The sequence below is a fragment of the Squalius cephalus genome, assembly GCF_949319135.1.
Source record: "Squalius cephalus genome assembly, chromosome: 5".
In the NCBI taxonomy this organism is placed as follows: Eukaryota; Metazoa; Chordata; class Actinopteri; order Cypriniformes; family Leuciscidae; genus Squalius; species Squalius cephalus.
This window is the reverse complement of record NC_137126.1, coordinates 34,432,553-34,457,559: the sequence shown is the minus strand read 5'-3', so window position 1 is coordinate 34,457,559 and position 25,007 is coordinate 34,432,553. Positions and strand designations below refer to the sequence as shown.

Genomic DNA, 25,007 nt, shown 5'->3' with positions numbered 1-25,007 from the left:
TATGGAGAGTTCTATGTGCCACGTGAACTCTGACCCCAACTCTCATCAGTGCCACCGCTATTCATTTGACAGTAATTATTCTCCAATTAAAACCTCATTATCTTCTCCCACTGTTCCTGTCTCTTCACTGGACTCAGGAGGCCCACTTGCTCCCCTCCCTCCTCTTCTGTCTCCTATTTTGTCCCCTATGGACTCTACACAGCTTGATTTGCACTGTTGAGGATAATTACCACTGTTTTAAATAGAGAACAGTATTTAAAACACCCACAAATGCCTATAAAGGCTTCCTAATGTAGATCTATTTTACACAGCGGATGGTACGATAGATGTGTGACGTGCTCTCTGTGATTTGATGGTCTGATATTTTAAGGAGAGCTAAAAACGTTGTGCTCTCTCCACTCTTAGGTAAGGAGATGATCGAAATGTACTTCGACTTCCGCCTCTACCGCTTGTGGAAGAGCCGCCAGCACTCCAAACTTCTCGACTATGATGACCTTCTGTGACATTGTGTCGTTGGTTTAAACAGCCCAAGAGGCAGGTAGCTTACTTTAGAGCCCACGCGGCAACGTTCCCTCCCGAGAGAGAGAGCCTGGGCGGAAAAGCCCTGAGGTGGAGGAGGAAGATGAGGTTGAGGATGAGGATGGATGACATTGAGAAGATGTTTGAATTCTCTGCCCTCGGATGTAACAAGAGGGGAAGCAGCCATTACTGTTACTGTAGGTGCTGTGTGTTCACCCCATCTATTTGAGCTTTCAGCCTGACAGAGAAACATTCGCTAGATATCAGCAGGTCTTACCTTTTAGCCTGTGTGAGGTCTAGAAAATAATGTTTATTTTCTTTGAGAATTGAGAAAGCTGTGATAACACGGAAAAATAAGAACAGATTTGTTTTTTTAGTATTTTTGAGTAGCTGTTTTTGTGGTGAACTAGCAGGGACAATGAAACAAGGCCATTTACTAAACAGTTCTAGAGGTTCTAATGTTATTCACTATCTACAGGTGCAGGAGAAACTGGAACTACATTACTGTTGTATGTACATATTCACTCTAACTTAAAATGACTACTGTACTTTATCTTTCAGCATAATATTGCACTGTTTTAGTTGTTAAAGTATGGTGTGTTTTTTGTTTTGTTTAAGATTCACGAGGGAATATTACTCAGGTTTCATTCGTTTAACTGACCTCCCTCTGTACTGTACCATCTTTAGATAGAGAGAAGAGACAAAAGAGAAACTTTAATTCAATATGAAGTTGTTCAGTCCAAAGGATTGAGCTACATGAGTGGGGTTGAAATAACACTTGAAATCTGTATCAGGGGCTTTGTGTGTTTAGACATTTTAGATTTCTATAGACTTACAGATTTATCGTCTAAAATTCCATAAAATTACACACTGTATGTGTAACATTAAGGCATGTGTAGAAGCAGCTCATTTTAGATCGGCAGATTTTGTCTTTTAGCTTCAACGTTTTTTCAAAATTTTCTAGCATCTTAAGAAACCTTTGAATAAGATTTTAAAATGTATTCAATTTGAACCTATAGACAACGTTAGACACTTAGCGAGTTTACGCTTGAATTGTGTCATATTTGTGTATTTCTCTGTCTCTTTGTTTGTCATAATCGTCGGTATGTATTTGACGTGATGTCACACTCTGTTATGTGGTGTTTTCTTTGTAGGTGAACGATAACTTATTTCTGATAAGTCAAAGTGCAATTGTATCTGCAGTATTTCTCTTTTCAATAGTAAGTGGTTCTGAATGTTACATTTTTTTCATAGTATACAAGATAGTACATTTAGCCTTTAAAGTGGTTCTCTGTGGAGAAAAATGTTCTCTAATCGCCGTAGTTGGTGCGTGGGTGTGTTTTGGATGCACCAAACAGATAAATTGGTAGATAGTTGTAATCTTCAATCATCACGAGTGGATGTTCAAGTGCAAAACAGCAGCAGCTGTTGCAATTGACAGTCCAAAGCATTTCATCGAAAGCTGGCAGATAGAAAAACTGCAATGTGGTTAGTCTTACTGGTGTAATAATGTGAAGATGAGAACGCATTGCAATATCCAATGGAAGCCAGCAGAAAAAGCATCCCTGGTATCACTATATTTAGAGCATAAAGCCGTGGAGGGTATATGTGCAGAATTACACGTTTATCTATGTCTGTGTTTGTGAGTGAGTTTTAGCTTTAAAGCACTGAGATGTCAAGGATGTGTATCTGTTTTTCCTTGTTGATCTATCACATCTCTTTTCATCTCTGACCACTTGTGCAGACGCCCCGAAAATCAAATAAAGCACAAAATCTGTGTATCTGTAGGGCCGTCGGGGGAACGGAGTGTGTTTGGATTAGATCAAATCGAAACAGCCCAACCGCTTCTTTACAGAGGATATGTTTAGATAAATGCATGTCTTGATGGCTTTGATTTTTGGTTTCCAAGCTCATTTAAACTCATGTAATCCTCCCTGTACTGTTTCTACCAAAGTCATTGTATGCTATAATATATATATGATCTGTGGGTGTAATAGAACATAGCATTTGATTTCTTGTGTGTTGACACTGATTGAGCCAATGGCACATGAGAACCGCAAGGTATCCGCAAGAGCTCTGAGGATCATGGAGCCATTTGGATTTTTGAAAGGTGGTGTGTGAAGACCTCCTTACTCTTGCAATAAGTGTTTGCCATATGGCTTTGTGTTGATCCCACGTTAGGTGGGATTTAGGAATTGAAAGGAGAGTTTGGTGGAAGAACACATTTTAAAACATGCATGTGTCTCATTCCAAATAAATCCACCGTTGCGCATCCCCCCCCCCCCCCCCCCCAGCAATAGACATTGTAACATGACTGTATTGTTTCTAGGACAGACTATGCTGCTTCTAGGACACTGTTGTCTAAATATATTTTGGATGCTATTTATGTTTCTAACGGCATCCGTTAAAATTTTTACCACAGCCACTTGCTTTGCAACATACTGGAGAAAGACATATAGGGTGTTATTGAGCTCTGGGCAATAATATTCGAAGGCCTCAGGCAGTTTTCCTCTAACTGTACAAATTATTCATGATTCCGACGTATAAAGCAATTAAACGAAATGGTTGGTTGTGATGCTAATTGAAACATTAATATCGTAATTGGTAAACATTAAACTCCATGAGGCACTAAGATACATTATGTTTTAAGAAAACACAATATTATTGTTAGTTCCCTTTGGACTTTGTGGAGCAAAGCCTGTAAGCTTGATATGTTGAGATTTAAAGATAATTTGTTCAAATTGTTCTGGTGTGGATTTGATGTGCTACCCGCTTGGGGAAGAGAAAATGCCTCCAAGAGCCTGATTTTGACCTAATAAATGAAGAATATTAGATAACACTTAATTTTACAGTGTCCAGTTACAGTTTACATGTAGTTACTAACAACAGTAAATGATGCATAGTTACATGCAACTAACCCTAAACCCAATCCATAATTATATAGTAAGCACATATTGTTTATTAATATTACTCAGTACTTAATTGTATAATTACACTGTAACAAGGGCACCTTAAAATAAAGTGTAACTGAATTTTACATCAATTTCTTTTTTTAAATGTCTGGACTGTTACACTGCTTCAAATGTAACTTTTTTTCAGCTCTTAAAAGCAGAATACTTTAGTTTATATTCTTCTTGTCCTGTGTCTATTGTCTTGCTGATATGGAGTAGTTGATTAGATTAAATGCTGAATGACTGACAACATCATGATTGCATCGTCAGATTCTTTGGCTCATGGGGTATTTTAAGAGAAATACTGTTTTTTTTTTTTTTTTTTTTTTTTTTTTTTTTTTTGGGGGGGTAGTCTTACAATGTCTCTTATTTTCTGCAAGGCCTTATTGGTGAAACTAATCACTTTAAAGCATTGTCAGTAGCAATGATAATACTTTTAATATAGCCTGTATTACAATATCTAAAAGTATTTGAGGAGTGCTGAAAGTAAACATGTATGGTTTTCTTAGTCTGGCTACATTGCCAAATACAGCATATTATATAATAGTGTTTAGTTCAGATAAATGGTCAATATTTCTTAAGCAAACTAGCTCATCTTGTCATTTTGCTACTTTAAATGACCGAGCTTAAGCTCATAGTTTCTATCTCTTTAGCTCAGTGTTCACAGTGTTTAACATGAGACGTTGTATTCAGGAAGGTAGTTTGCTCTAAAACTCTTTGTTTTGCCTTGTACAACCTCTTCACAGCAGTGAACACTGGAAATGTTTCTTAATCTGTTTGACAGTAAAATGTGCCCAGTTTTAAGTGGAATTTTGTCTCGAGTCTTCTTTCATCAATTCAAGTTACCTTCTTATATAGTGCTTTATACAATACAGATTGCTTCATTGCAGCTTCACAAAAATAAACAGAGAAATAACAGAATCAGTGATTCGGCTCAAATCAGTTAAGTGTTGATTCAGTTCAGTTCGATAGCTGTGTTTTCAAGTTCATTATTGTAAAAAGAGTTCAATTAAACCACAAGTAGTTCTAAGGAAATCGTGTCATTTATTCAACTCAATTCAGTTCATTGTTGATTCAATTCAGTTCAATAACTGAAGCAAAATTAATCCATTATGAAAGAAATTCGATTCAGCTATTAAGCAGCTCTGCAAAAGACAAGTGTCATCATCCAGCTCAGTTCAGTTCAAGTTAATCAGTAACATTACTAAATATTAAGTCTTTTAAACCCCAGCTAAGCCAGCCAAAGGTGACAGAAAGAAACCCAAACCGAAATGGAGAAAAAACCTTTCATCACCTCAAACCCGATTTATCTTTCTAAATAAACACAAGTGACCAGCCATATCCAGAAGAAAACCAGATAGAAAAAAATGGGTGACATTTGCTTAGATTTGCCATTGATTTCTCAGTCTAGCTATGATAATCTCCAAATGCTGTTTATACACCATCCCCATTCACACATCCCGCCACCCTATATGAGCGGATTGGAGAATGGATGGATAGACCCGTACGCACTTGCTTACACAATCAAACACAACACCCCGATTGTTAGCAGCCTGGGCTGGCACTGAGTAGTCCAGGGGGATCGTGGTTCTTTTCTCGTCAGCAAAAAGCTCTGGTGTAAGAGTGTGGGTAATAGAAAAACAACTGTGGTGAGATTCCCTGTGGTTCAGAACAGAAAGCCTGACACAAAGCCGCCGGGAAAGGTTGCCATGTGCTTAGATACAGGACAAACCGCTGGACAGCATGAACTAATCTAGAATGACCTCCCTCTGTCTCTTTCTTTTTCTCTTTCACTCTTTTTTTTCTTTTTCATTTTCTTGTTTCCAATAGTGACCCGAAGTTCAGCGTATAGGCCACTCTGACCAATCTCTTGACATGCTAACAGATTGCACTGTTTAATTGGTGCTGGAGTTCTCGAGAGATTTTTGGTTCATTAAAAATGAGTCAGACAAGCTCATCAGCACCACAAAAGCTTTATGTAATTCAATTCGAAAATATAAACATAGAAATGTAATTAAAAACATTATCAACAACATGTAAAAAACAATGGCCTTACAAAAAGAAAGGGAGAGAGAGAGAGAGAGAGAATGATCACCGTTTTTGCCGGTTAAGCATTTTGATGGAGAAAGAACAGAGAGGAGTAATCTATCTCTGACCAACACAAACACTGTGCAGGCTGTCAGAGAGAAACTAAATGTGCTCTCTCAGACTTACTGGCATTGGCCCCACATATCAAGGACATAATACCACTTAGTGTCTGTCTAATGTTACACACAAAAACAGTGTAAAGCCTAAACACCTACCAGGAATCTGTAATGCATCATATCTGCTAACCACCCACTGTTTTCGTGAAGTTATTGATCATGATGGAAAAGAAGTCTGAAAAGTGTAGAATTTAAAGATGTCTGATATTGCATGGCAATGTGCCATTGCATATTTTGTAATGTCAAGTAAAGCAAGTAAAATGCAGGTGACGTCAATAATAATCAACCCTCATTTTCTGATCGACTCGGAGAGTAATTATGAAATGAACCTATTATTTTCCATTCAAATTATTATAAGTTCCTCTGGCCTAATCAAAATGCTATTAGCCTGGTTCTACCAGACTCTCGTACATTTCATTTGTACAGAGAGTCTGGCCTCTCTCCATTGACAAGCGTTAACTTCCTTGTAGGCGGGTACTCTGTTGAAGTTTAAAACTATTGGATCTGCCCAGAGTCACTCTGGATCTGCCATAACCAATCGCTAACCTTTGGTCGTGACGTAACCCTACAACTCAAACTAGCGCACGACCTCAACGTCATCGTTCTCAGCCACTCCCTCTGTTCGCTGATTGGACCGCCAAAAAAATGATCGGAGAAAACCAAAGAATACACCACAATCCCAGACGTAGTACCAGAGCCCGTCTACGGAGAGCCTTGGCACTTCTTATTAGCCCCATTGTATCGATCTTGGTTGCAGTTCCATTAGAATTCCACTGGGGGTGATCACGGGCGAGTGCAGACTGAATGGGAGTCTATGGGGCTAGACGGCTAAATTTGTCTCTTTCACCCAATTGCCGTTAAGAAATCTCAGATTTTATTGTAGGTTTTGCAAGTTCAACATGGGTTATAGGTCGAAAATTGAATAAACGAGTGCTTATGTCCTTTCGATTTCTTACAGGTTGAGTTGTTGTTGCCAATAACATGCTAGCATTCTGCTAATGAATGCTGATTGGTCAGTGAAGGACTGATTACGACCAGAGATACCGCTTGATGGCACCGTGGCATCCGAAGTGGGACCAGAAACAAACAAAACAAAAACTCTTCTAGCACGTGTATTTACCTGTGTCAGCTGTGTTGTCGATGCCTTGACAGAAAAGAAAGTGCAGAGCGCGAAAGCACCAAAGCGACTGAAGGATTGCCGTAAAGCAGTATCTCTGGTCGTACGATGTGTATGACGTCATTGACATTTTAAAAGACTTTTTAAAGCAAATAAGTGACTCTAAAAAATCTAACACCCAGCAATGTGTAATTTCTTTGCATCTCCTTTCGAATACAACATTCAAATTACTAGACAAAAAATTATATCCTGAGAAAAGTGGATTTTGATGGGTATAGCGTCATAGACCTCCATTCATTCTGCACTCGCCTGCGAGCGCCCCCGCATGGACAGAGACGTGTTACTGCAGCCAGTCCAGAAACTGTAAGTAACCAGAGAGTGCCAGTTCTCTTCCTATTAGACATTCTCTGGTACAGTATACTGAAGGGAAATAAAATTGAGCGGAAGTACGCATGAGGGCGGCGCCAGGCTAAAATGCTATAGGCAGATATTGAAGCTGCACCCTTGTGTTTTACCACAAAGTAGGCAAGCACTTTACAGGAAATCTGATTACTTATTTGAGTTACATTGTTTCTGTTTGGGTAAATTTGACATAGGAAAAATAGATTCTAGAAAAACACAATAAAATGGCAGGTGTAGCCTACCTCTGTTGTCTTCACCATTCAGAATTGTTTTAATTATTTACAAATGCATGATTAATTGAATGTATTACATATACATACATAATGTAACATTTACATTGTTAAAAATTTAAATAATACTCACAATAATTATTTATGTTTAATATAATGAATAATTCAATACATAAATAATCATAAATACTAGATTTTAGGAATAATAAAGATTAGGAAAAGTCATAAAGTGCCATCCTCATACTTGATCCAACCTGAAGCAATGTTATTTTAAACAAAAGAAAAACTCCAAGGCACTCTCCTGGAATATTAAAAATGCCTTTATTTTATGGCATAGTCAAAAAAGACTTTTAAAATGACTCCAACGCGTTTCAGCACACTGGCCTTCGTCAGGGAATCAAACAGCTGTAAAGGGTTACAAGTGTCTTTATAGTGGAAAAACCCCAATGATCAACTCCTCCCACTAGAAACAAAGCTACAAAAAAACTACAAACATGGATGTCTGATACAACATGTCACCATAATAGCATTAAAAAAAAAAAAAAAAAGCAATGTTATGTTTTCCAAGCTATTTCCAAAGCTAAATGGCCTTGGTGTCTCTGAGAGCCAAAAAAGAATTTGAGAGATAATATCTCTGTAATGGTCAGGATAAATGTTTAAAAATACCGTTCTGTACAAACTTTGAAGTGAAGGGCAAAGATAATCCTTAAAGAAAATGAGTCAGCGACAAGAGTGGACTTGCGATTAATGAAACGCTGATATTTTTATTTTTCTTGCTATCAACTCTTGCAGACTATCATCTATCCATTTCAAGCTCTGATTTTGGCAGGTTCAGTCCTGAGGCTTAGATTAACCTTTCCTTGTCTGAATGCCTGTACGCTAACAAAAGGTTTAACTGAAAGTCTGCCTGCATGCAGCTTCTGAAGGTTAATTGGATTGACTCAAGATTTAAACCATAAAGATAATCCAGGCATAGATAGCTGCAGATGCATGCAGAGGAGTGGAGTGTAGACAAGGAGGGTTATGGCACTGACATGCTGCAGTGCAGTGGACTGTGACCTATAGCGTTAACGGCTGCTGCCATAAGAAGGTGATCGAACCCAAGCTGAGGAAAAGCTTCATGACTTTTCCTACCTCATACAGCAATTACTGCTTGACACTCACTCACAGAAGAGAGAGCAGCACCATTGCATCATCTATTTCTAGTTGGGTTATTAGGCGTGACTGGCTTGAGCATCTTGGTGTCTGAAGTGATTAAGGGAATGTGTGCTGATGGGAGAAGGGAGCTATCGGGTGCATTGCCCCTGTGCATCCATCATGATTATGTGAAACTTGGGAATGCTCCACCCCGGTCTGCTTCGCTGAGTGATAATAATGATGCTACGAGTGATTGTGGAGGCTGGTGTGTAGATAGAAAAGCACCACTGTGATTTTCCATGTATTGTTGTTATAAAATATTTTGTGTCAAATTTTATGGCCATGTGAACCATGATGTAACACTGAACAAAACTGATGATACTGTATCATGAATAGTTTGAGAACAATCTTGGCTTATTGCTGCTCCAACTCTTTTATTGTAGGCCTACTTTAAAAAATATGTATGGTGTATGTGATGATGAACTAGGTGAATGACATCATCACTAGAGTGCCCAGCCTAGTGCTAGCCAGAAAGTACCTTTTTGCTAAGAGGGAAAGAGACATAAGTGCTATGAGGTGTTAAATGTTTGAATTTGTGTTCGTATGTTATGCATGTTTGTATTATGATTATTGCATGTCAGAAATGAGTTCTTGGCTATTTTTCCAAGGTGTAAATCTCTTAGTGAAGATACTTTTCCCCCAGAATGGAAAAACGTATTTTTGCAGTAATGGGAAACGTTCCATCTCTTGTCTTACATCTAGCCCCTCTCTCTCTCTCTCTCTCTCTCTCTCTCTCTCTCTCTCTCTCTCTCTCTCTCTCTCTCTCTCTCTCTCTCTCTCTCTCTCTCTCTCTCTCTCTCTCTCTCTCTCTCTCTCTGTAACATTTGTGGCATTATAGATTATGGCCTCCATCTAATTGTGTTTTATAATATGGATGAACATTTAGCAATAAGCTATAAATTTAATTTCAGTCACTGGAATTGAGAGAGGCTTGGAGTCACTGCAGAGAACCAGGGATCAGATCAGGCAGGCATACGCAGATATTGACCCTGATGTGGCTGAGATAGTAAGGGAGGATGAGGATGCCATAATAAATATCAGGGTGTATTTTGATGGCACCTGGCAGAAGAGAGGCTTCACATCCCACTACGGCATTGGTGTGTGCATCGACATCCTCACTGGGCTGGTAGTGGACTTTGAGGTGCTATCCTCCTACTGCCATGCTCGTACCCTGAGAGAGTGTGCTAGGCGAGGTGGTAAGATTACGCGGGAGGAATTTGAAAGCTGGAAGGAGAAGTCATGTAGACTGTGCAAAAAAATTATCAGGGTCAAGTTAGGCCATGGAGCAGGAGGCAGCCAAGAGGATGTGGGCCAGGTCTGTGTCTCAGCATCAGCTGCGCTACACAGAGATGCTGTCAGATGGGGAGAGTGCAGCATTCAAGGAGGTGGTTGCGCTCAACCCATACGCTGGACATGAAATTGTTACGAATGCCTCAACTCGGTCATATGGGCCCTATGTCCAAAAACAGTCTTTGTGGGGAAAAGCAGAGTTGAGGCTGCTGCCAGTATGGCTATTTCTATGTTTAATGAGGGTGCCTCTGCCATGCTGGCTGTGATGGAGAAATTGTGGCTTCAGAGCACAGTCGTAACTGTCAGTGCAATGAAGGATGACGACATGGTTAGGATTTCAAAAGCCAATAGTGTCCATTCCGCTAGTGCAAAACGGAGCCGTAAAAGTGTAAGCACAGCCAAAAAAGTGAAAAGACACCAGCAGGAGATGGAGGAGGGCCTTACATATGGTGGTGGCATGGATATGTAGACCGTAAATTAACTTGGGGGAACTAGGTGTAAAGGTTGTGTTCTGTCAGTTTGAAGTTTGTGATGTAATGGTCTTCAGTTGAATGTGTTAATCCAAACAAGTTCATTTAGCCTATTTGTATTTATTAGTGATTCTTTCTTATACGACAGGCTTAAAGTTTGTTGTCATACCTTGACAGTTTCGACTGCTGACTCTGCAGTCATCTTCAGAAGCGGCACGTGATGTTGCTGTGACGTCTACTGTGAGTGTGATATATTTAGTTTTTGTCACACCTGTGTGATGGACTGTTGATGTGTTGTTTTGATGTGTTGTTTTGGATGTTATGATCAGTGATGGATGAAGCAATAATGAGTTTTGGATGTTATACAGTGTGATACATGGATTCTACTTGGACCTAAAGCATATTTTGTCTGTAATTCATGGCTTTCAATAGAAATTGGTGGAATTTTGCCATAAAAATCTTTAAAGGCCATTTTCTCAAAATGAGTTTTTTCTCACACTCCTAGTGACGATTTTTCACTTCTGTAACACCTACATACACCAAACTTTACAGTCGTATTCCTAACTATATTGTGAACGTTTGTCCAGAGGGATTTGTTGATATATCATTCTTGGCCTGATTTATATGACATTTTATGCCTAAAAATAGGGCGGAAATCAATTTTTTAAGGCTATTGGCAGTATTGTCTGATTTACAGGGTAACAAAAGGAGATATTCCCTCTGGTAATGTCTTTTCATTGAATACATCAACAAAATGCAAAAATTATTTTGAACCTTGTTTTTTTCAATGGTCAGATTTGTCACTTCAAAATATATGCAAATTAGCGCATATTTAATTAGATATAGCCTGATTAGCATATTTAAACATAAAATTACAGAGAACTTGCAATACATTTTTTTCTCCTATTCATGTGAGTAATCAACTGTTAAAGTTTCATGGTGATATCTGTAAGTTAAAAATTTTACCCTATTCACCTGTAGTGTCTCGCCTTAAAGTAAAAAGACTGGAATATTATTTTCTTGTAAAACATACTCCAATAATAATCTTTGTTTTACTTACAACTTAGACTTTTTGACAGTGGAAAAAGAACAGTTAAGCTAAATTGGCTTAAGTAGCATTCCAAGGGTTGCTACTGATATTTATCATTTTTTCACTCCGTTTGTGCGATCTAGACAGGAGGTCAGTCTAGTTGTGGGGTTTTACAGTGACTATTTATGCAGGTTACATTGTTACACTAGTTGGTGTCTTTATGAGTGAGTCTTTAAATCAAGTAACCAATTCATTTAGAAACACTGAATCGTTCAGTAAAGAAACAAGACAGTATAAGTGAGTCCTTAACGGGGTCTCATTTCTAGGCTGCACCCTCTGGAGGTGGCATTCGTCGGCTGCATATATCTTCAAGGCTGTGTCATTTCAGAAAAGCAACACTGATTAATTCAGGAATTAAATAAGTGACATTCTTTATAAGTGATTCATTGAATCATTCACTCAACTGATTCAGTCAGGAATGCCACTACTGTGTTGCTTGAAGAGGATGACCAGAAGATGAGAGTGTTGGAGCGTAAAGGGTGCGAAAAGAAAAGCCAAATGTCCTGAAAGAAAATAAATGAATTGACCAAAAAGAACCAAAAAAGCAGCAAGACGACTCTGAACATATGCATGCTGTCTCCTCTCAACTGGTATACTTTAATCCTCTAGGGCTACAACAGGTGCAGTCAAATGTCATTCAGCTTCACTTACAAGAATCATTGATTTTGAAGACTAGCACTCATGCAATGCAGGGTCTGAATCGGTAGGTTCTCGATCCATGAGCAGCGTTTATTGAAACAAGCAAAGACAATGCAATAGACACACTGGCAGAGATTGTCAGCAGGGAATCTAAGACAGCAAATCCGAAAGGCCAGAGACAATAAACAGCTTGTAGTTCAGAGGCAGTGGTCAGTGATGGGATAACCAGCAAACATAATCCAAAGCACAACAATAGTCCAAGGCAGGCAGTCCAACAAAAGAGTAACAGGCTCAGAATTGTGACAACAGCAAAACAATACTTCACAATAAGTATTTAGTCCAAAGACAATGACAAACAGCTTGAGCCCATAATGAGCCTGTACAGAGGATTCTGGGGAATGAAGTCCAAGAACGCAGCAGTTCAAAATTCAGAGGATAGGAATCTAGTGAAGGTGCAAGTGGATACAGTACTGTAGGTTCAGCGGGTGTAACACATACATTTACAGTTTATAGTTTATAGTTGAGTTAACCAATCTAGTTTACTGAGATTTAATTCCATGTTTATTTTTCTTACTCAGTTGACACCAGTCACCATGGTATGCCAAAGTTGAAAAAATGATTGCACCTTGTTTTCATTCACATCAGATTAAATATGCCAGTCTATGGATTATATACAAATTGATTACCAAAAAAAGAAAAGGAAAAGTTTTCTCATACCTCAGTTCCAGCTCGTACCAACACACTGACAGTAATGCACTTGCAATAGCATTATATGAAATTCAAGACACAAGTTGGAAGGGGCTTGTTCATCTAATCACATTCTCAGCTTTCCTTTTTCCGATGACGTCGCTCAAGCATCCCTCCTTTTCCGCTTCTCCACCTTAGGCCTAAATTCATCGCACTATGGGGCTCGTTGTCAATTTAAGAACAAACTTTATCCTTGGACTGCATGTCAAACCTATTGATCTATGTTTATATGATCAAGTGAACTTGTGAAATGGGGCATCATTGTAGTCTTTCTTAAAGTCTGCATGAAAATGAATTCTTTTCTTCCATATTTTGAAATATATCCGAGTAGAACAAACAAAAATGTAGGGCAGGACTTGATTTTGTCCATTGGGAATTGATTGGATTGTTGTATGGTTGTGGTTTGCTATTGACCTCATGTGAGCGACAGGTTATCCTCACTGTAAAAAGTGAATAGTTGGATCAACTTAAAAAAATTACTTCAATTGGTAACACCTAAAGAAATTAAGTTTTCTCAACTTAAATTATCATGTTTTATCATGAAAAACGTGATAATTTAAGTTGAGTAAACTTAATTTCTTTAGGTGTTACCAATTGAAGTAATTTTTTTAAGTTGATCCAACTGTTCACTTTTTTTTAAAAAAAAGAAAAAAAAACCTTCATCAGAGAAGAGATGAGATGTCGCTCCAAGTGGGAGGGGAAGTTATTTAGATCAAAGATTATGAGGGCACATGAATTTTTAAAAACTAATGATGTGCACAGATACATAATTTATCACAAATACTTCAATATTCCATAAAAAACAAGAATTGTCCATTTTGATTTCATGCTATTTGGCTACCAGCACCAAATGAAATTGCAAAAATAGTGACGTTTCCAGATTGTTTCCCCACAGGCCCCAAACTCACACCACATTCTTTGAGTGACAATCACGTGTAGGCTGCTGTCAGATTCTTTTATGCTGTTTACTCAAGAGCTTCAGGCTGTTACTGAGACAGGATATCTGTGTCAGTGATATTTGTCAGGTTGTATAGACATTTTATACGTGGTATTTCAAAATAGTCACAGTTTTAACTTCAGTGTTTTATCCCAAACACCATTTCAGATGTCTGTATAGACAGTTGTGTTTTGTTTGACTAATTTGGATTACACAGCAAGGGGTTCAGTTATCAACTTAGTTCTCGATGTTATTCAGAAAAAGATTCAGACTTCTGACTGACTCCCCCCCCCCCCCCCCCCCCCCTCCGCTCGTTTATCCATGATGCACTTCTTTTTTGGCACCAGCTGATGCTATCATGCTACTGATTGGCCTAATTTTCCTAATCAGACTGCAGTAATGGCTCATAATTTTGAGAGGCTGTCTTCTCATTTATCTGTGAACAGCGTCTCAACATCAAAGGGTTTCTCCATTTCAAATGTATGTAGGTCTACCAAAGTCCACAACAGGACTTTTTGTTAGCAAAGGGCACTTTGTCAAACTGTTGTGCATTACATGAATACAAAATCAGCATTATTAATTAACATGCTCACTAACCAAAAATGTGTTTTCAAGGCCTGCTGCTCACTAGAGGTGAAAACACATGTTGACGGCGAATATACTGTAGGAGTGAGTCATTAATGGATGAGAGCTGCTGAATAGAAACACACCTGTGGCATCGGTTACATAAGTGATATTTGAGCTAAATAACACTGCCTGTGCTATTTTGTGTTCCTGCAGCGCATGTATTTGTTTTCAACCCGGTTGTTCAGCAAGTTGAGTTACACGTTTTTTCCCATGGCCCCGTGCTAATGCACGTGTATCTGCCTGGCCGAGAGCACTTTAACGCTAGGCTCGACCAGCAGAGACGTCATGTCCTGACCGACGTTGTGTAGCACAACATTCAGGTTTCTTCTTGCTCTTCGTGCTCCTTCTCTTGTCTCAGCATGCCATGTCTCTCCACATTAGGCCGAGAGCGAGTGTGAATTACCCTGACAGAGTGCTAGCAACTGCTGAGAGTGTTTATTTGCAGTTTTACTGCTGAGAGTGGCTGTTATGTGAGTAGCTGACTGTCCAAAGATGAAAGTTTACTTAAACTCTCATCATTTAAAAGAGTGTGAGGCAGCTTTTGGTAAAGGCTGAATATCTATTACTTAGTTTATTTTGGAAATGTTCCAATAAAGCTTTATTGCTCAGGAAGACAAAATTGTCTTATTCATATAATTAGCAAATTATACAAATATTTTGCCACTTACACTGTTGTTTGGCCTTATTAACTTTCTTATGCTAAAATGGAAAGTGTATACATGAAACCTTTTCTTACTTTTTTTTATTCAGTTTTTATCTGTGTATTTGGAAGTAAGAATATGTTTTCTAGAGGGGTTTGGGCTCAAAAGTTTGGGTTCAGTTCAAAAAGTATTTTTCTGTAATAAATTACTTCTATTTAGCAAGGATGCATTAAATCAGTCATTATAATGTTACAAAAGTGTTATAGCATTTATCAAATTTTTAAATCACAAAAATACAAAACAAAAAGCAGCACATCCGTTTTCAACATTGCTAATTATAAGAAATGTTTCTTGAGCATATTAGAATGGTTTCTGAACGATCACATGACACTGAAGACTGGAGTAATGATGCTGAAAATTCAGCTTTGACATCATAAATAACAATAATAAACTACATTTTAATATTACATATATTAATTTTAATATGAATAAATTTAAATTGTAATAATATTTCACAATATTATTGTTTTTATGTTTTTTATCAAATAAATGGTGCCTTTGGTGAGCATAAAAGGCTTTTTTAAAAACATAAAAAAATCTTACCAACCCCAAAGAATTCAATGTACATTCAATATATATTGCTATACAATTCAAAATCACTCCTGAGAGATTCAGGTAGTGCAGGAAAAAAACACTTTTCGGCATGTCCATTACATTTGCCTTTGTGCCTGAAAGTGTTGCCGTCTTAGTCATAGTTGTGATTGCTAGTGGCAGGCTTTCCTCTGAATGTCAGGATGAGAGAGGCTTGGAGTTCTGGACCCAGACATGACCTGTCAAAAAGGGTGAAAGTCTGTGCCTGTCTGTAAGAATACAAGTCCAATATTCACAGACAATGTGCCCTTTCTCAAAAGGTAGGCCTATTCTCTCAATCTCTCTCTCTTTCTCTAATTTCTTATCAACAGTTTTTTCCATAATCTGTGCATTAGACCTCTGTGGTGTTGATAAGACTTATAGGCAATTAGAAGAGGATCCATCTTAATCCATCAAAGCTGTCCGGCACCAATTCTTTCTCATAGTATCATGAAGGGTAAACTGTCATTGGCCTACTGCTTTGGACTGGCACTTACATTAAATGGGTTGTGGTGTAATAGATGGCCTAATTTATGGTTTTGATGGTTGAATCCTCATGGGCGAAGGCATCAGGCGAGAGAAGACACAGTGCGTGCTCACATCTGTCCTAGCAGATTTCATGTCTTGCCACAAGTGACTGCAACGAGTTGGACTGTCAAACATGGTGCTTTAATTAGCAGATAGGAACAAAAATAGATGTTTGGTGCTGTCATAAAATGTATACGGTCCTGCATGTCTGTAGTTTTCTTCTTCATATAGGGATGCTAATAAAACACGACAGTTATTTTAAAGTTAAGGGTAATGGTACCCCAGGACAAATACTCTCCTGGTTTTCTGCCGAAAGGTCACAGCACAGTATCATAAAGACATTATGAAAAGGATGTCTGCACTTTACTGGCTGACTGAGCTTCATGAGTCATTTGGGTGGTGACACATTGTTTCATTCTTTGGAGAACTGTGAGGTTTTGGTGGCAGGCAGCTGGTATTTTATTTTAGACATTTCATTTGAAGTTTTTAATGGAACTCTGGGTAATTCCCTCATCGATTTCAGAGTTACTTTCTGACGACATTGTTACATTGTTCACTGAAGCTGTTTATTGGAGCTCTTACATTCTATATGGTTATGTGTCTGCTGATATACTCCATCTTGACCTTTCAAGATGTCTTTCTGTCTGTTTTGATCTTGCTCAGTATTTTTTATGTATGAACCTGTGTCTCTGAGTAAAAAAATGTGAGATAAACCTCAACATAATAAATAAAGTCAAAATTGTGAGAAATAAATTAATTCACATTTTGAGAATGAAAAAATTGCAGTGGTGAAAAACCATGAGATGTTGACAAAATTACATGAACATAAAGCTGGAAAAAAAATCACAATTATGACATAAAGAATGAGAAAGAAATTCACAATTGTAACGTGACATTACATTAAAATTCTATGGCATAAAGTCACAATACCCCTTTTTTTTTTTTTTTTTTTTTTTGAGGCAGACACTTCCGTCCATAATATTCCCTGTCTTTGTTTCTGTTGGCCTCTTTTTCTGTTTTTACTTATGTTTTATGCTTAAATCTCCTGGATGATGAAAGGCTCTAATATCTTTTCTGCTCCACAGCTCATTTATCTACAAACACACACACACAGCAAATAGGGCCACTTAATTCCATCTCCCTCTCTCCAAACCTATAGCTCACGTCACCTCTGTCTTGTCTTTAATTTATCCTCTTTGCATCGTTCTCATCTTCTCACATTCACTCCCTCGGCCATCTTTAACTTCATCTCACCCTTCTCCTCTGATCATCATCTTCTGCCCTGAGGTTGAGTTTCTTCATCATCGCTTTTGTCATTTACACCACTCCCTTCTATTTTCATTATCCATCCTCCCACCTTGCTTACTTTTTACTCACCTCGAAGCAACAAAATCACTCACAGACACACAGTATAGAAGTACAGCATTCTCCATGGGGCTGTTATTCTTTATTATATTCCCTATTAGTTTCCATTTCCTGTTGTCCATTAAAAAACTAAATAGAAATATTATAACAATAGGTTACACTTTATTTGAAGGTGCCTTTGTTACAGTGTAATTATTAAAACATGTTCTGAGTAATTCTTCTGTATATAGTTTAGGGTTAGGGTTTGGTTTACATGTAAGATGTGTAATAGAGACACTGTAAAATATAGTGTTACCAATATATATTATGGGAAAGTGTAAAACTGTGTAAAACTGCTGCAACTAAATCATCAAAAACACTTAACTTTTCATTCACCCTATGGTGAACATTAAGAATTTGATGTTGCATATAGAACAGATCATTAGGGATAACACTTTATGCATACTTATACATAAAACAGAACATTAAACATTAAAAACGTTAATAAAAAAATGGCACCATCATTTCCTTGTATAGCCATCAGAGCTGACCTACTTAGTGATTCATTTATATTGTCTTACCTAATATACTGATGAATCACAATCAAAAGAGAGAGAGAATTCTTTAAGATGGGTGTTCATTTTCTCCCCCTTTTATCGCTCTTATTCTTTTTTTCTCGCTCTCTCTTTTAAAATTAACATTAATGAATGCATTAATCAACTAAAAATGAACAATATTTTCACTGCATTTGTTAATGTTCATTAATATTAACCTCTACATTCATTTTTTAACATTTCAGATTGTGTAAATGTATATGATTCATCAATAAACAATAGTATATTTATAAAATAACATAAATAAATGTTAAAGCGAAAATAAGCTTCAGGACACCTAATGCTGTAATGTTAAATAATTAAACGCTATTGCAAAATGTTACTATACACTACTATTTAAATGTTTGGGGCATTTATTTATTCATTCATTCATTCATTCATTCATTCATTCATTCGTTCGTTTGTTCATTTGTTTGTTCGTTCGTTTGTTCGTTCATTCGTTTGCTCATTCACTTATTCATTCCCTCATTTGCTCATTCACTCATTTGCTCTTCACTCATTCATTCATTCATTCATTCATTCATTCATTCATTCATTCATTCATTCATTCATTCATTCATTTACTCATTAAGAATTAATACAGCAAGGATGCATTAAATTAATCAAAAGTGTCAGTAAAGACTTTTACATTGTTACAAAAAAAAAAAAATTTGTACAACAAATAAATGCTGTTTAAATTTCTATTCATCAAAGAATCCTGAAAAAAATGTAACACTACTTCATATTAGAATGATTTCTGAAGGATCATGTGACACTGAAGACTGGTAGCTGCTGAAAATTCAGCTTTGCAGTCATATCAATAAATTGCATTTTTAAATATATTAAAATAGAAAAGGTTATTTTTTTTTATTTTAAAAGAAAAAAAAGAATGCTCACTTAAACTTTGTACGTTTTTGGGTTGCACTTTATTTCGATAATCTACTTTAGACATTCTACAAACTGTAGCCCAAGTAACTTTGCAACTGCATGTCAACTAATTCTAATTAGAGCAGGTAGACTGTTAGGGTAGGGTTCAGGTTCAGGTTAGTAGAATAAGTTGCTTAATAAAATGTCTTTTGGGGACCATAAAAATAAGCAGTTAGCAGATATTAAACAGACTGACTATTAATAATCGTAATAACTAATAAAAAATCTATGTAATTATTTCAATAGATTTTGGTGTCATTAGCATGGCTAACAATGTTAGTCTTATCAGCAGCCCATGCGTGAGGCTTAAGACAGATTACCGTCCCACTCTTCAGCACACTCTCTGGAGGCCAATGGTTATTTTAGCACCAGCCTTGCCTGCTGCATCCTCACCCTATAAACAAGAGCATTCAGACTAAGAGTCATGATTCTGTGCCGATCTATTTCTGCGCCCTTCCTCCAACCCTCCTTCTTCTTGACCTGACAGGTTTTCCTTGCGTAAGTGCTCAGTTCCTGTACCGTCCTGCATCTCTGTCCATTTACCTTATCATTGACCCAGATTCCTGCTCTCTTTCTCCTCATACTGTTAGATTAGTATTGATCACAGGGCTACAAATAACTGCCCGTAACTTGTTCACGGCTTTTCCGGGTCAACGTTGCATTGCTTGAGTATAGCGTTTATGCTTGCTGGAAAGTCATGTGTATATCAATCGGATTATTCATTTATTTATTTGTATTTATCTATTTTTTTAAGATCTAACAACAGTTTCTCCCTAAATCACTCCGAAGCACTAATCCACTTTGTTCAAACCCGTTTGCGACCAGATACCTGTGGTCAAGAGATAACAAATTAGCTTGTGATATAATGCTGTGGTTTGCCAGCTCTGAGCTATCTCCCAACACCTGCTATTGGTAAATCTGTAAATCCTCTGCACTTCAATTACAGAAAACAACAGTAATGCACAGGCCCATTTACACCCACATAAAGTGCCTACCCTTCCCTGAAAACAAATTACTGTTCGCTCCAGTGATACAACGAGGTCCAGTGATACAACGAGGTCCAGTGATACAACGAGACCTCCACTTTATGTGGTCAGCAAAATAGAGGTCAGTTTCAAGTGAACCAATTAATCTTTTCCTATGGGCTTGAGAATGCAAATTGCACAATTTGTTAAGTAAGGATGATGCTTTCTGAACAGAAGACCATTGAAAAGCTGAATGTATTCCTAATGGAAATAAAAACTGGGTTATACTAGTCTCGCTCGCCAGGCTTTTGACTACAGAATTAGATCTGATCCATTTGAAGCTTATTCTGGCCAATGTTTGACATGTAAAGCAACCATCCACGGTTTGTTTTATATGTGTTTATGTGCGTATTGTATCAACCAAGTACCTTTTAAGTTCGACCTGGTTTCCAAGAATGAACAAAAAAGAATTGTGTGGCATAAAGACGCAGCCAATCAGTTTAGAGCTTGTCAGATTCTCTTTTTTGTGTGTGAAATATGCAGTATAATATGCAGTGAACACTCAAGCTGATTGATGATATGAAATTTACCACTCTTTATAGTCCTTGTAAACATGTCTCATAGTGATACAAATTATTTATGTCCTTTTTTATTTCACTTTCCTATTAGCCTAATGGATTATACTTACTGGATTTTTATATCCTATTTTTCAAAAATACACTGAAGAGGTGACTTTCAGTATACCGTTGACCCATACACTATATGTGGCTAGTATATTAGTGGTTTGTGACCTGTCCTTTAGTCACGCTCCTGTTCTACATTTCACACTCCATTAGCCATATAAATTCATTTTATTCTGCTCAGAATATGTTAGCTGCACCTTCCTGAAGCAGTAATACTACGGTACATGAAACTAAGCACAATAGACCCTTTAACAGTTGGACAGTAAAGTGTACATTACTTATATCCCACAAACTATTCTCTGTGCTGCCTTAAAAATAATAATCCCTTTTGTTTGAACACCAGTGTTATGTTATGTTGGATTATGCTCTTTATGGGAGGAGCTCTGACATTTGAATGGTTTCAATCGATCAGGACTCTCATAACAGGCTGTGGGAAGCGCATGAGCCCCACAGAGGATCCAATGTTCTGAGACGGGTGGGGGGGTTGTATGAAGGTCAGAGACAGCAGGGCCGAATGACGTGGCTGCTATTGCTCCACGGTGGACACACAACATTAAACCCATGGATGATGAGCAGCCAGACTTGATGGTGCTGAAGGGAGAAGACTCATAAAATGCTTGATTATTGCCTTCTGTTCCTCAAGGTCTTACAACATTTCTGGGAAACTATGAGCAGCCCCATATGAAAGATTTGTGCTTGCACATGTTGCCTAAGTGGTGAAATTCATTGAACCTTCTACTTGCAATGTATAATGGTAAATCTGTTACTAAATATTAGGCCTAATATTAAAAATAAATAAATTATCAATAACAGAACAAATTAATATATAGAAAGTGTCTTGAGGATGATGACAATTCAGAATGATTAAAGTGTTGGGTGTATTGTTACTGCTATTGTTAATAATAGCCTAGTCGTTTTACTGAGCCGTTAACAGTTCTTTATGGGTTTTCTGTCAGGTAAAAGTGACCCAGTAAACAAAGCATAACAATGATCGACTTATGCCTGGCTCACACTACAGGAGTTTTAGTCCGATTTATGCCCGATTTCCCCCTCCCGAGAAACGGAGAAAAAATCTTATTGATACAGCAAGTTTTCGTGTTACAGTATCCATTTTGTTTACATCCGCTTTCCCGCTTCCGATCTGCTGCGTAGATCACGTGAGGCGCTTCCTCTGGCATGATAATCTTAGTAACATTTTGTAGTGTGTGATGCGCCGCGATTTTCAAATCTTGTAGTATGAGCATGTTTAAGATTTGAGGTAAGAAAATCTGCAAAGAGTGTCTGCTGCAACCAGATTTCAAAATCAGTTAGGATTTTAAAACTCCTGTAGTGTGAGCCAGGCATAAGACATTCAGCCCAAAGATGCTCCCTGAAATGAATAGGCTACTGTAACTTTGGATGAAAAATATCTGCTAGACCAGGTGTTTTCCAAACGTTAAGAGGGGAAAAATATTTTAACTGTAAGAAAATAGTGTGGTTCGTTTCAAAAGATTGAGGTAAGATTTTTAAAATGTTTTTGGAAGTCTCATGCTCACCAAGGCTGCATTTATTTGATGAAATAATAATAATAATAATAATAATAATACAGTACAACGTGTTGTGAAATATTACAATTTAAAATAACTGTTTTCTATTTTAACATTTTATAATGTTGGCCTAATTTATTTGTGATAATAACAAAGCTGAATTTTCAACAGCCATTACTCCAGTCTTCAGTGTCACATGATCCTTCAGGATAAATATTATTATCAATGTTGGAAACAGCTGTACTGATAAATATTTGTGAAGAAACCTAAACGCCTGCAGTGACACACCAAAACGCTTTTTAGTGTCACTGCTTTAAAAGTGGCAGGTAAGTGTGAATCAAACAAGACACTGCCATCTAACGGACAGATTGTGTCACTACCGTTCTTGGCAAAATGGTGACAGATTTGTAAATAAGATTTTCTAGTTTTGAACGATTTATGATTGTTATTAATGTCTCTCTTTTGGACTGAACAAATATGTAAACAATATATCTTTGGAGAGACTTAATTTAGATTTAAGCTCTGTTCCCAAACCTGATGAGCTATATCTCACTCTCATGGTACCTCAATAATGTCTGAAATTATCTACATAGGCAGCAACTCCATCCACTACAAAAGTGCTTTAAAAAGCTTGGATTGTGTTTATTCTTTCACATAGCTTGTTGCAGTGCATTGTGGGATTGTTGTGTGGTCTGTACAGAAGAAACAGCATGTATCTCTGTATCTGATGTTGTCTTTGTTCAGGATGATTATGTGTAATAGTCACATAGTAGATTCAGCCAAAAGAAACTGACATAAATGATCATGGGCTTGGCAGAAAAAACAGGCACACTGGGAGTTACATAAACACAGGATTGGCATCCAGAAAACAGAAAATAACTTTCTAATATTCCAAATCTGATCTTATACTGTTAATATTAACATTCTAATCACCCTGTGACAGTACAATAGATTTAAATTGTGTAAATTGCTTGTAAATTTGTTTTCTAGTCATAAATCACTGATTGATAAAACAAGGGAAAGAGACATGCTCTGCGTGCCCACCAACAGAAACCTGAAGAAAAGGCAGTGTTTATTTATTCATTCACATCTGTTTAGTGTTTTGGTACAGCTGGAAACAAACACAGGCCGTTGTCTAAACACCAAAGGCACCAGTAACATTGTTCAATTTTGTTTTCAGGTCAAGTAAAGACAAAATGAAGAGTGCATAAAATTAATGTCTGCGAGAAAAGAGGCAATGATATGACATTCGAACAGAGATTCTGTGACTTTATTTCTAAAGAAACATAAGAATCAAGACTGCGTAGAACTCTGAAAAATACTGTTCAAACTAGGGGTGGGTGATATGGCAAAATATCATATCACGATTTTTTTCAGGAAAATCACAATTCACGAATTTATCACGATTCTTTTTCATGTTGGTTTTACTATTTTGCAAGTGACTGAGCATTACAGCCAAACTAATGTCCCTATTTTAAAAACAAAGCCTTACAAGGTAACATAATATAAAATAAAAAAGAATGGCAGACATTTACGCCAAAGTGGCGAAGATAAAAATGACAAAAACATGAATTTGACTTGGTTACATGACATGATACGATGGAAACATGAGGGCTATTTATACACCAAGACTAATGACTAACAAGAAACACCTGTGAACAATCAAGACAATCAACCAATAAGAATAACCCTAACCTAACCCTAACCCTAATGACACTAGGGGTACTGCAAGACAGAACAATACAGCCAAACTAATGTCCCCCCCACACCGGCACAGACACCGGAAACGGCACTGACACCGGCAACGGCACAGAAACCCGCCACGGACATCGGTATGGACACTGGCATGGATACCGTCACGGACATCGGCAACGTCACGGTCACTGACAATGGCACGGAAACCGGCATGGAAACCCAGCATGGACAACGGCACGAACACCAGCACAGAAACCCGGCACGGACACCAGCACGGAAACCCAGCACGGAAACCCGACACGGGCAACGGCACGGACACCGGCGCGAAAACCTGGCACGGACACCGGCACGGAAACCTGGCACGGACACCTGGCACGGACATTGGAATGGACACCGGCACGGACCCGGACACAGGCACGTACACCGGCACGCACACTGGTACGGACACCAGCACGGACACCGTCACGAACACCGGCATGGACACCACCACGGAAACTGGATACAGGTTTGGAACAACATTAGAGTGAGTAAATATGGACAGAATTTTCATTTTTGGGTGAACTATCCCTTTAAGGACAAGCAGGCAGCCTGTTTACTATTAAGCTACTGTCACTTTAAGATCGGCCCATCTAATATACAGGCATATGACACACACCCGATTTTCTCTCAAATGTTTGCTTTCACTTTAGACCTTAGACAACCAATTGTGTTTATGTAAACCTTGTGTGTAATTGACAGTATTAGCACAATACTCGAAAGATAACTTAGTCCAGTAACCAAGCGCTGTTTGACAGGCTTTTAAGTGCATGCGCTCATGTGGGTGTATGTTAAAACAGGCATCAGCACGCAAATGAAATGTTTAACCGGCAAGGCTTTAAAGCACATGCAAATAATGAACTTTTGTAATTTGCAGTATCCCGCGAGTGTAACTCGACCTCTGAGTTAACATGTGATGATGCTAATGTACGTCGCGTTGTAGCCTACAGGGACGGAGACACCAGAACTGCAAATAGAACACACACTGTAGCACGATAGGCTATACGAGATTTCTTCAA

General features: G+C 37.9%; 1 protein-coding gene across 4 annotated transcripts in view; it reads left to right on the top strand.

The window, feature by feature from the left end:
• The window catches only part of nsmfb (NMDA receptor synaptonuclear signaling and neuronal migration factor b), a 33,594-nt gene extending 30,800 nt beyond the window's left edge, over nucleotides 1-2,794 (top strand). For all 4 annotated transcript variants that reach the window (XM_079872066.1, XM_079872067.1, XM_079872065.1 and 1 more), the window contains one exon: nucleotides 406-2,794. In XM_079872066.1, the coding sequence (XP_079728192.1) occupies nucleotides 406-503 (98 nt within the window). In that variant the 3' untranslated portion in view covers nucleotides 504-2,794. The remainder of the gene's footprint in view (nucleotides 1-405) is intronic.
• The last annotated feature ends 22,213 nt before the right edge of the window (nucleotides 2,795-25,007 follow it).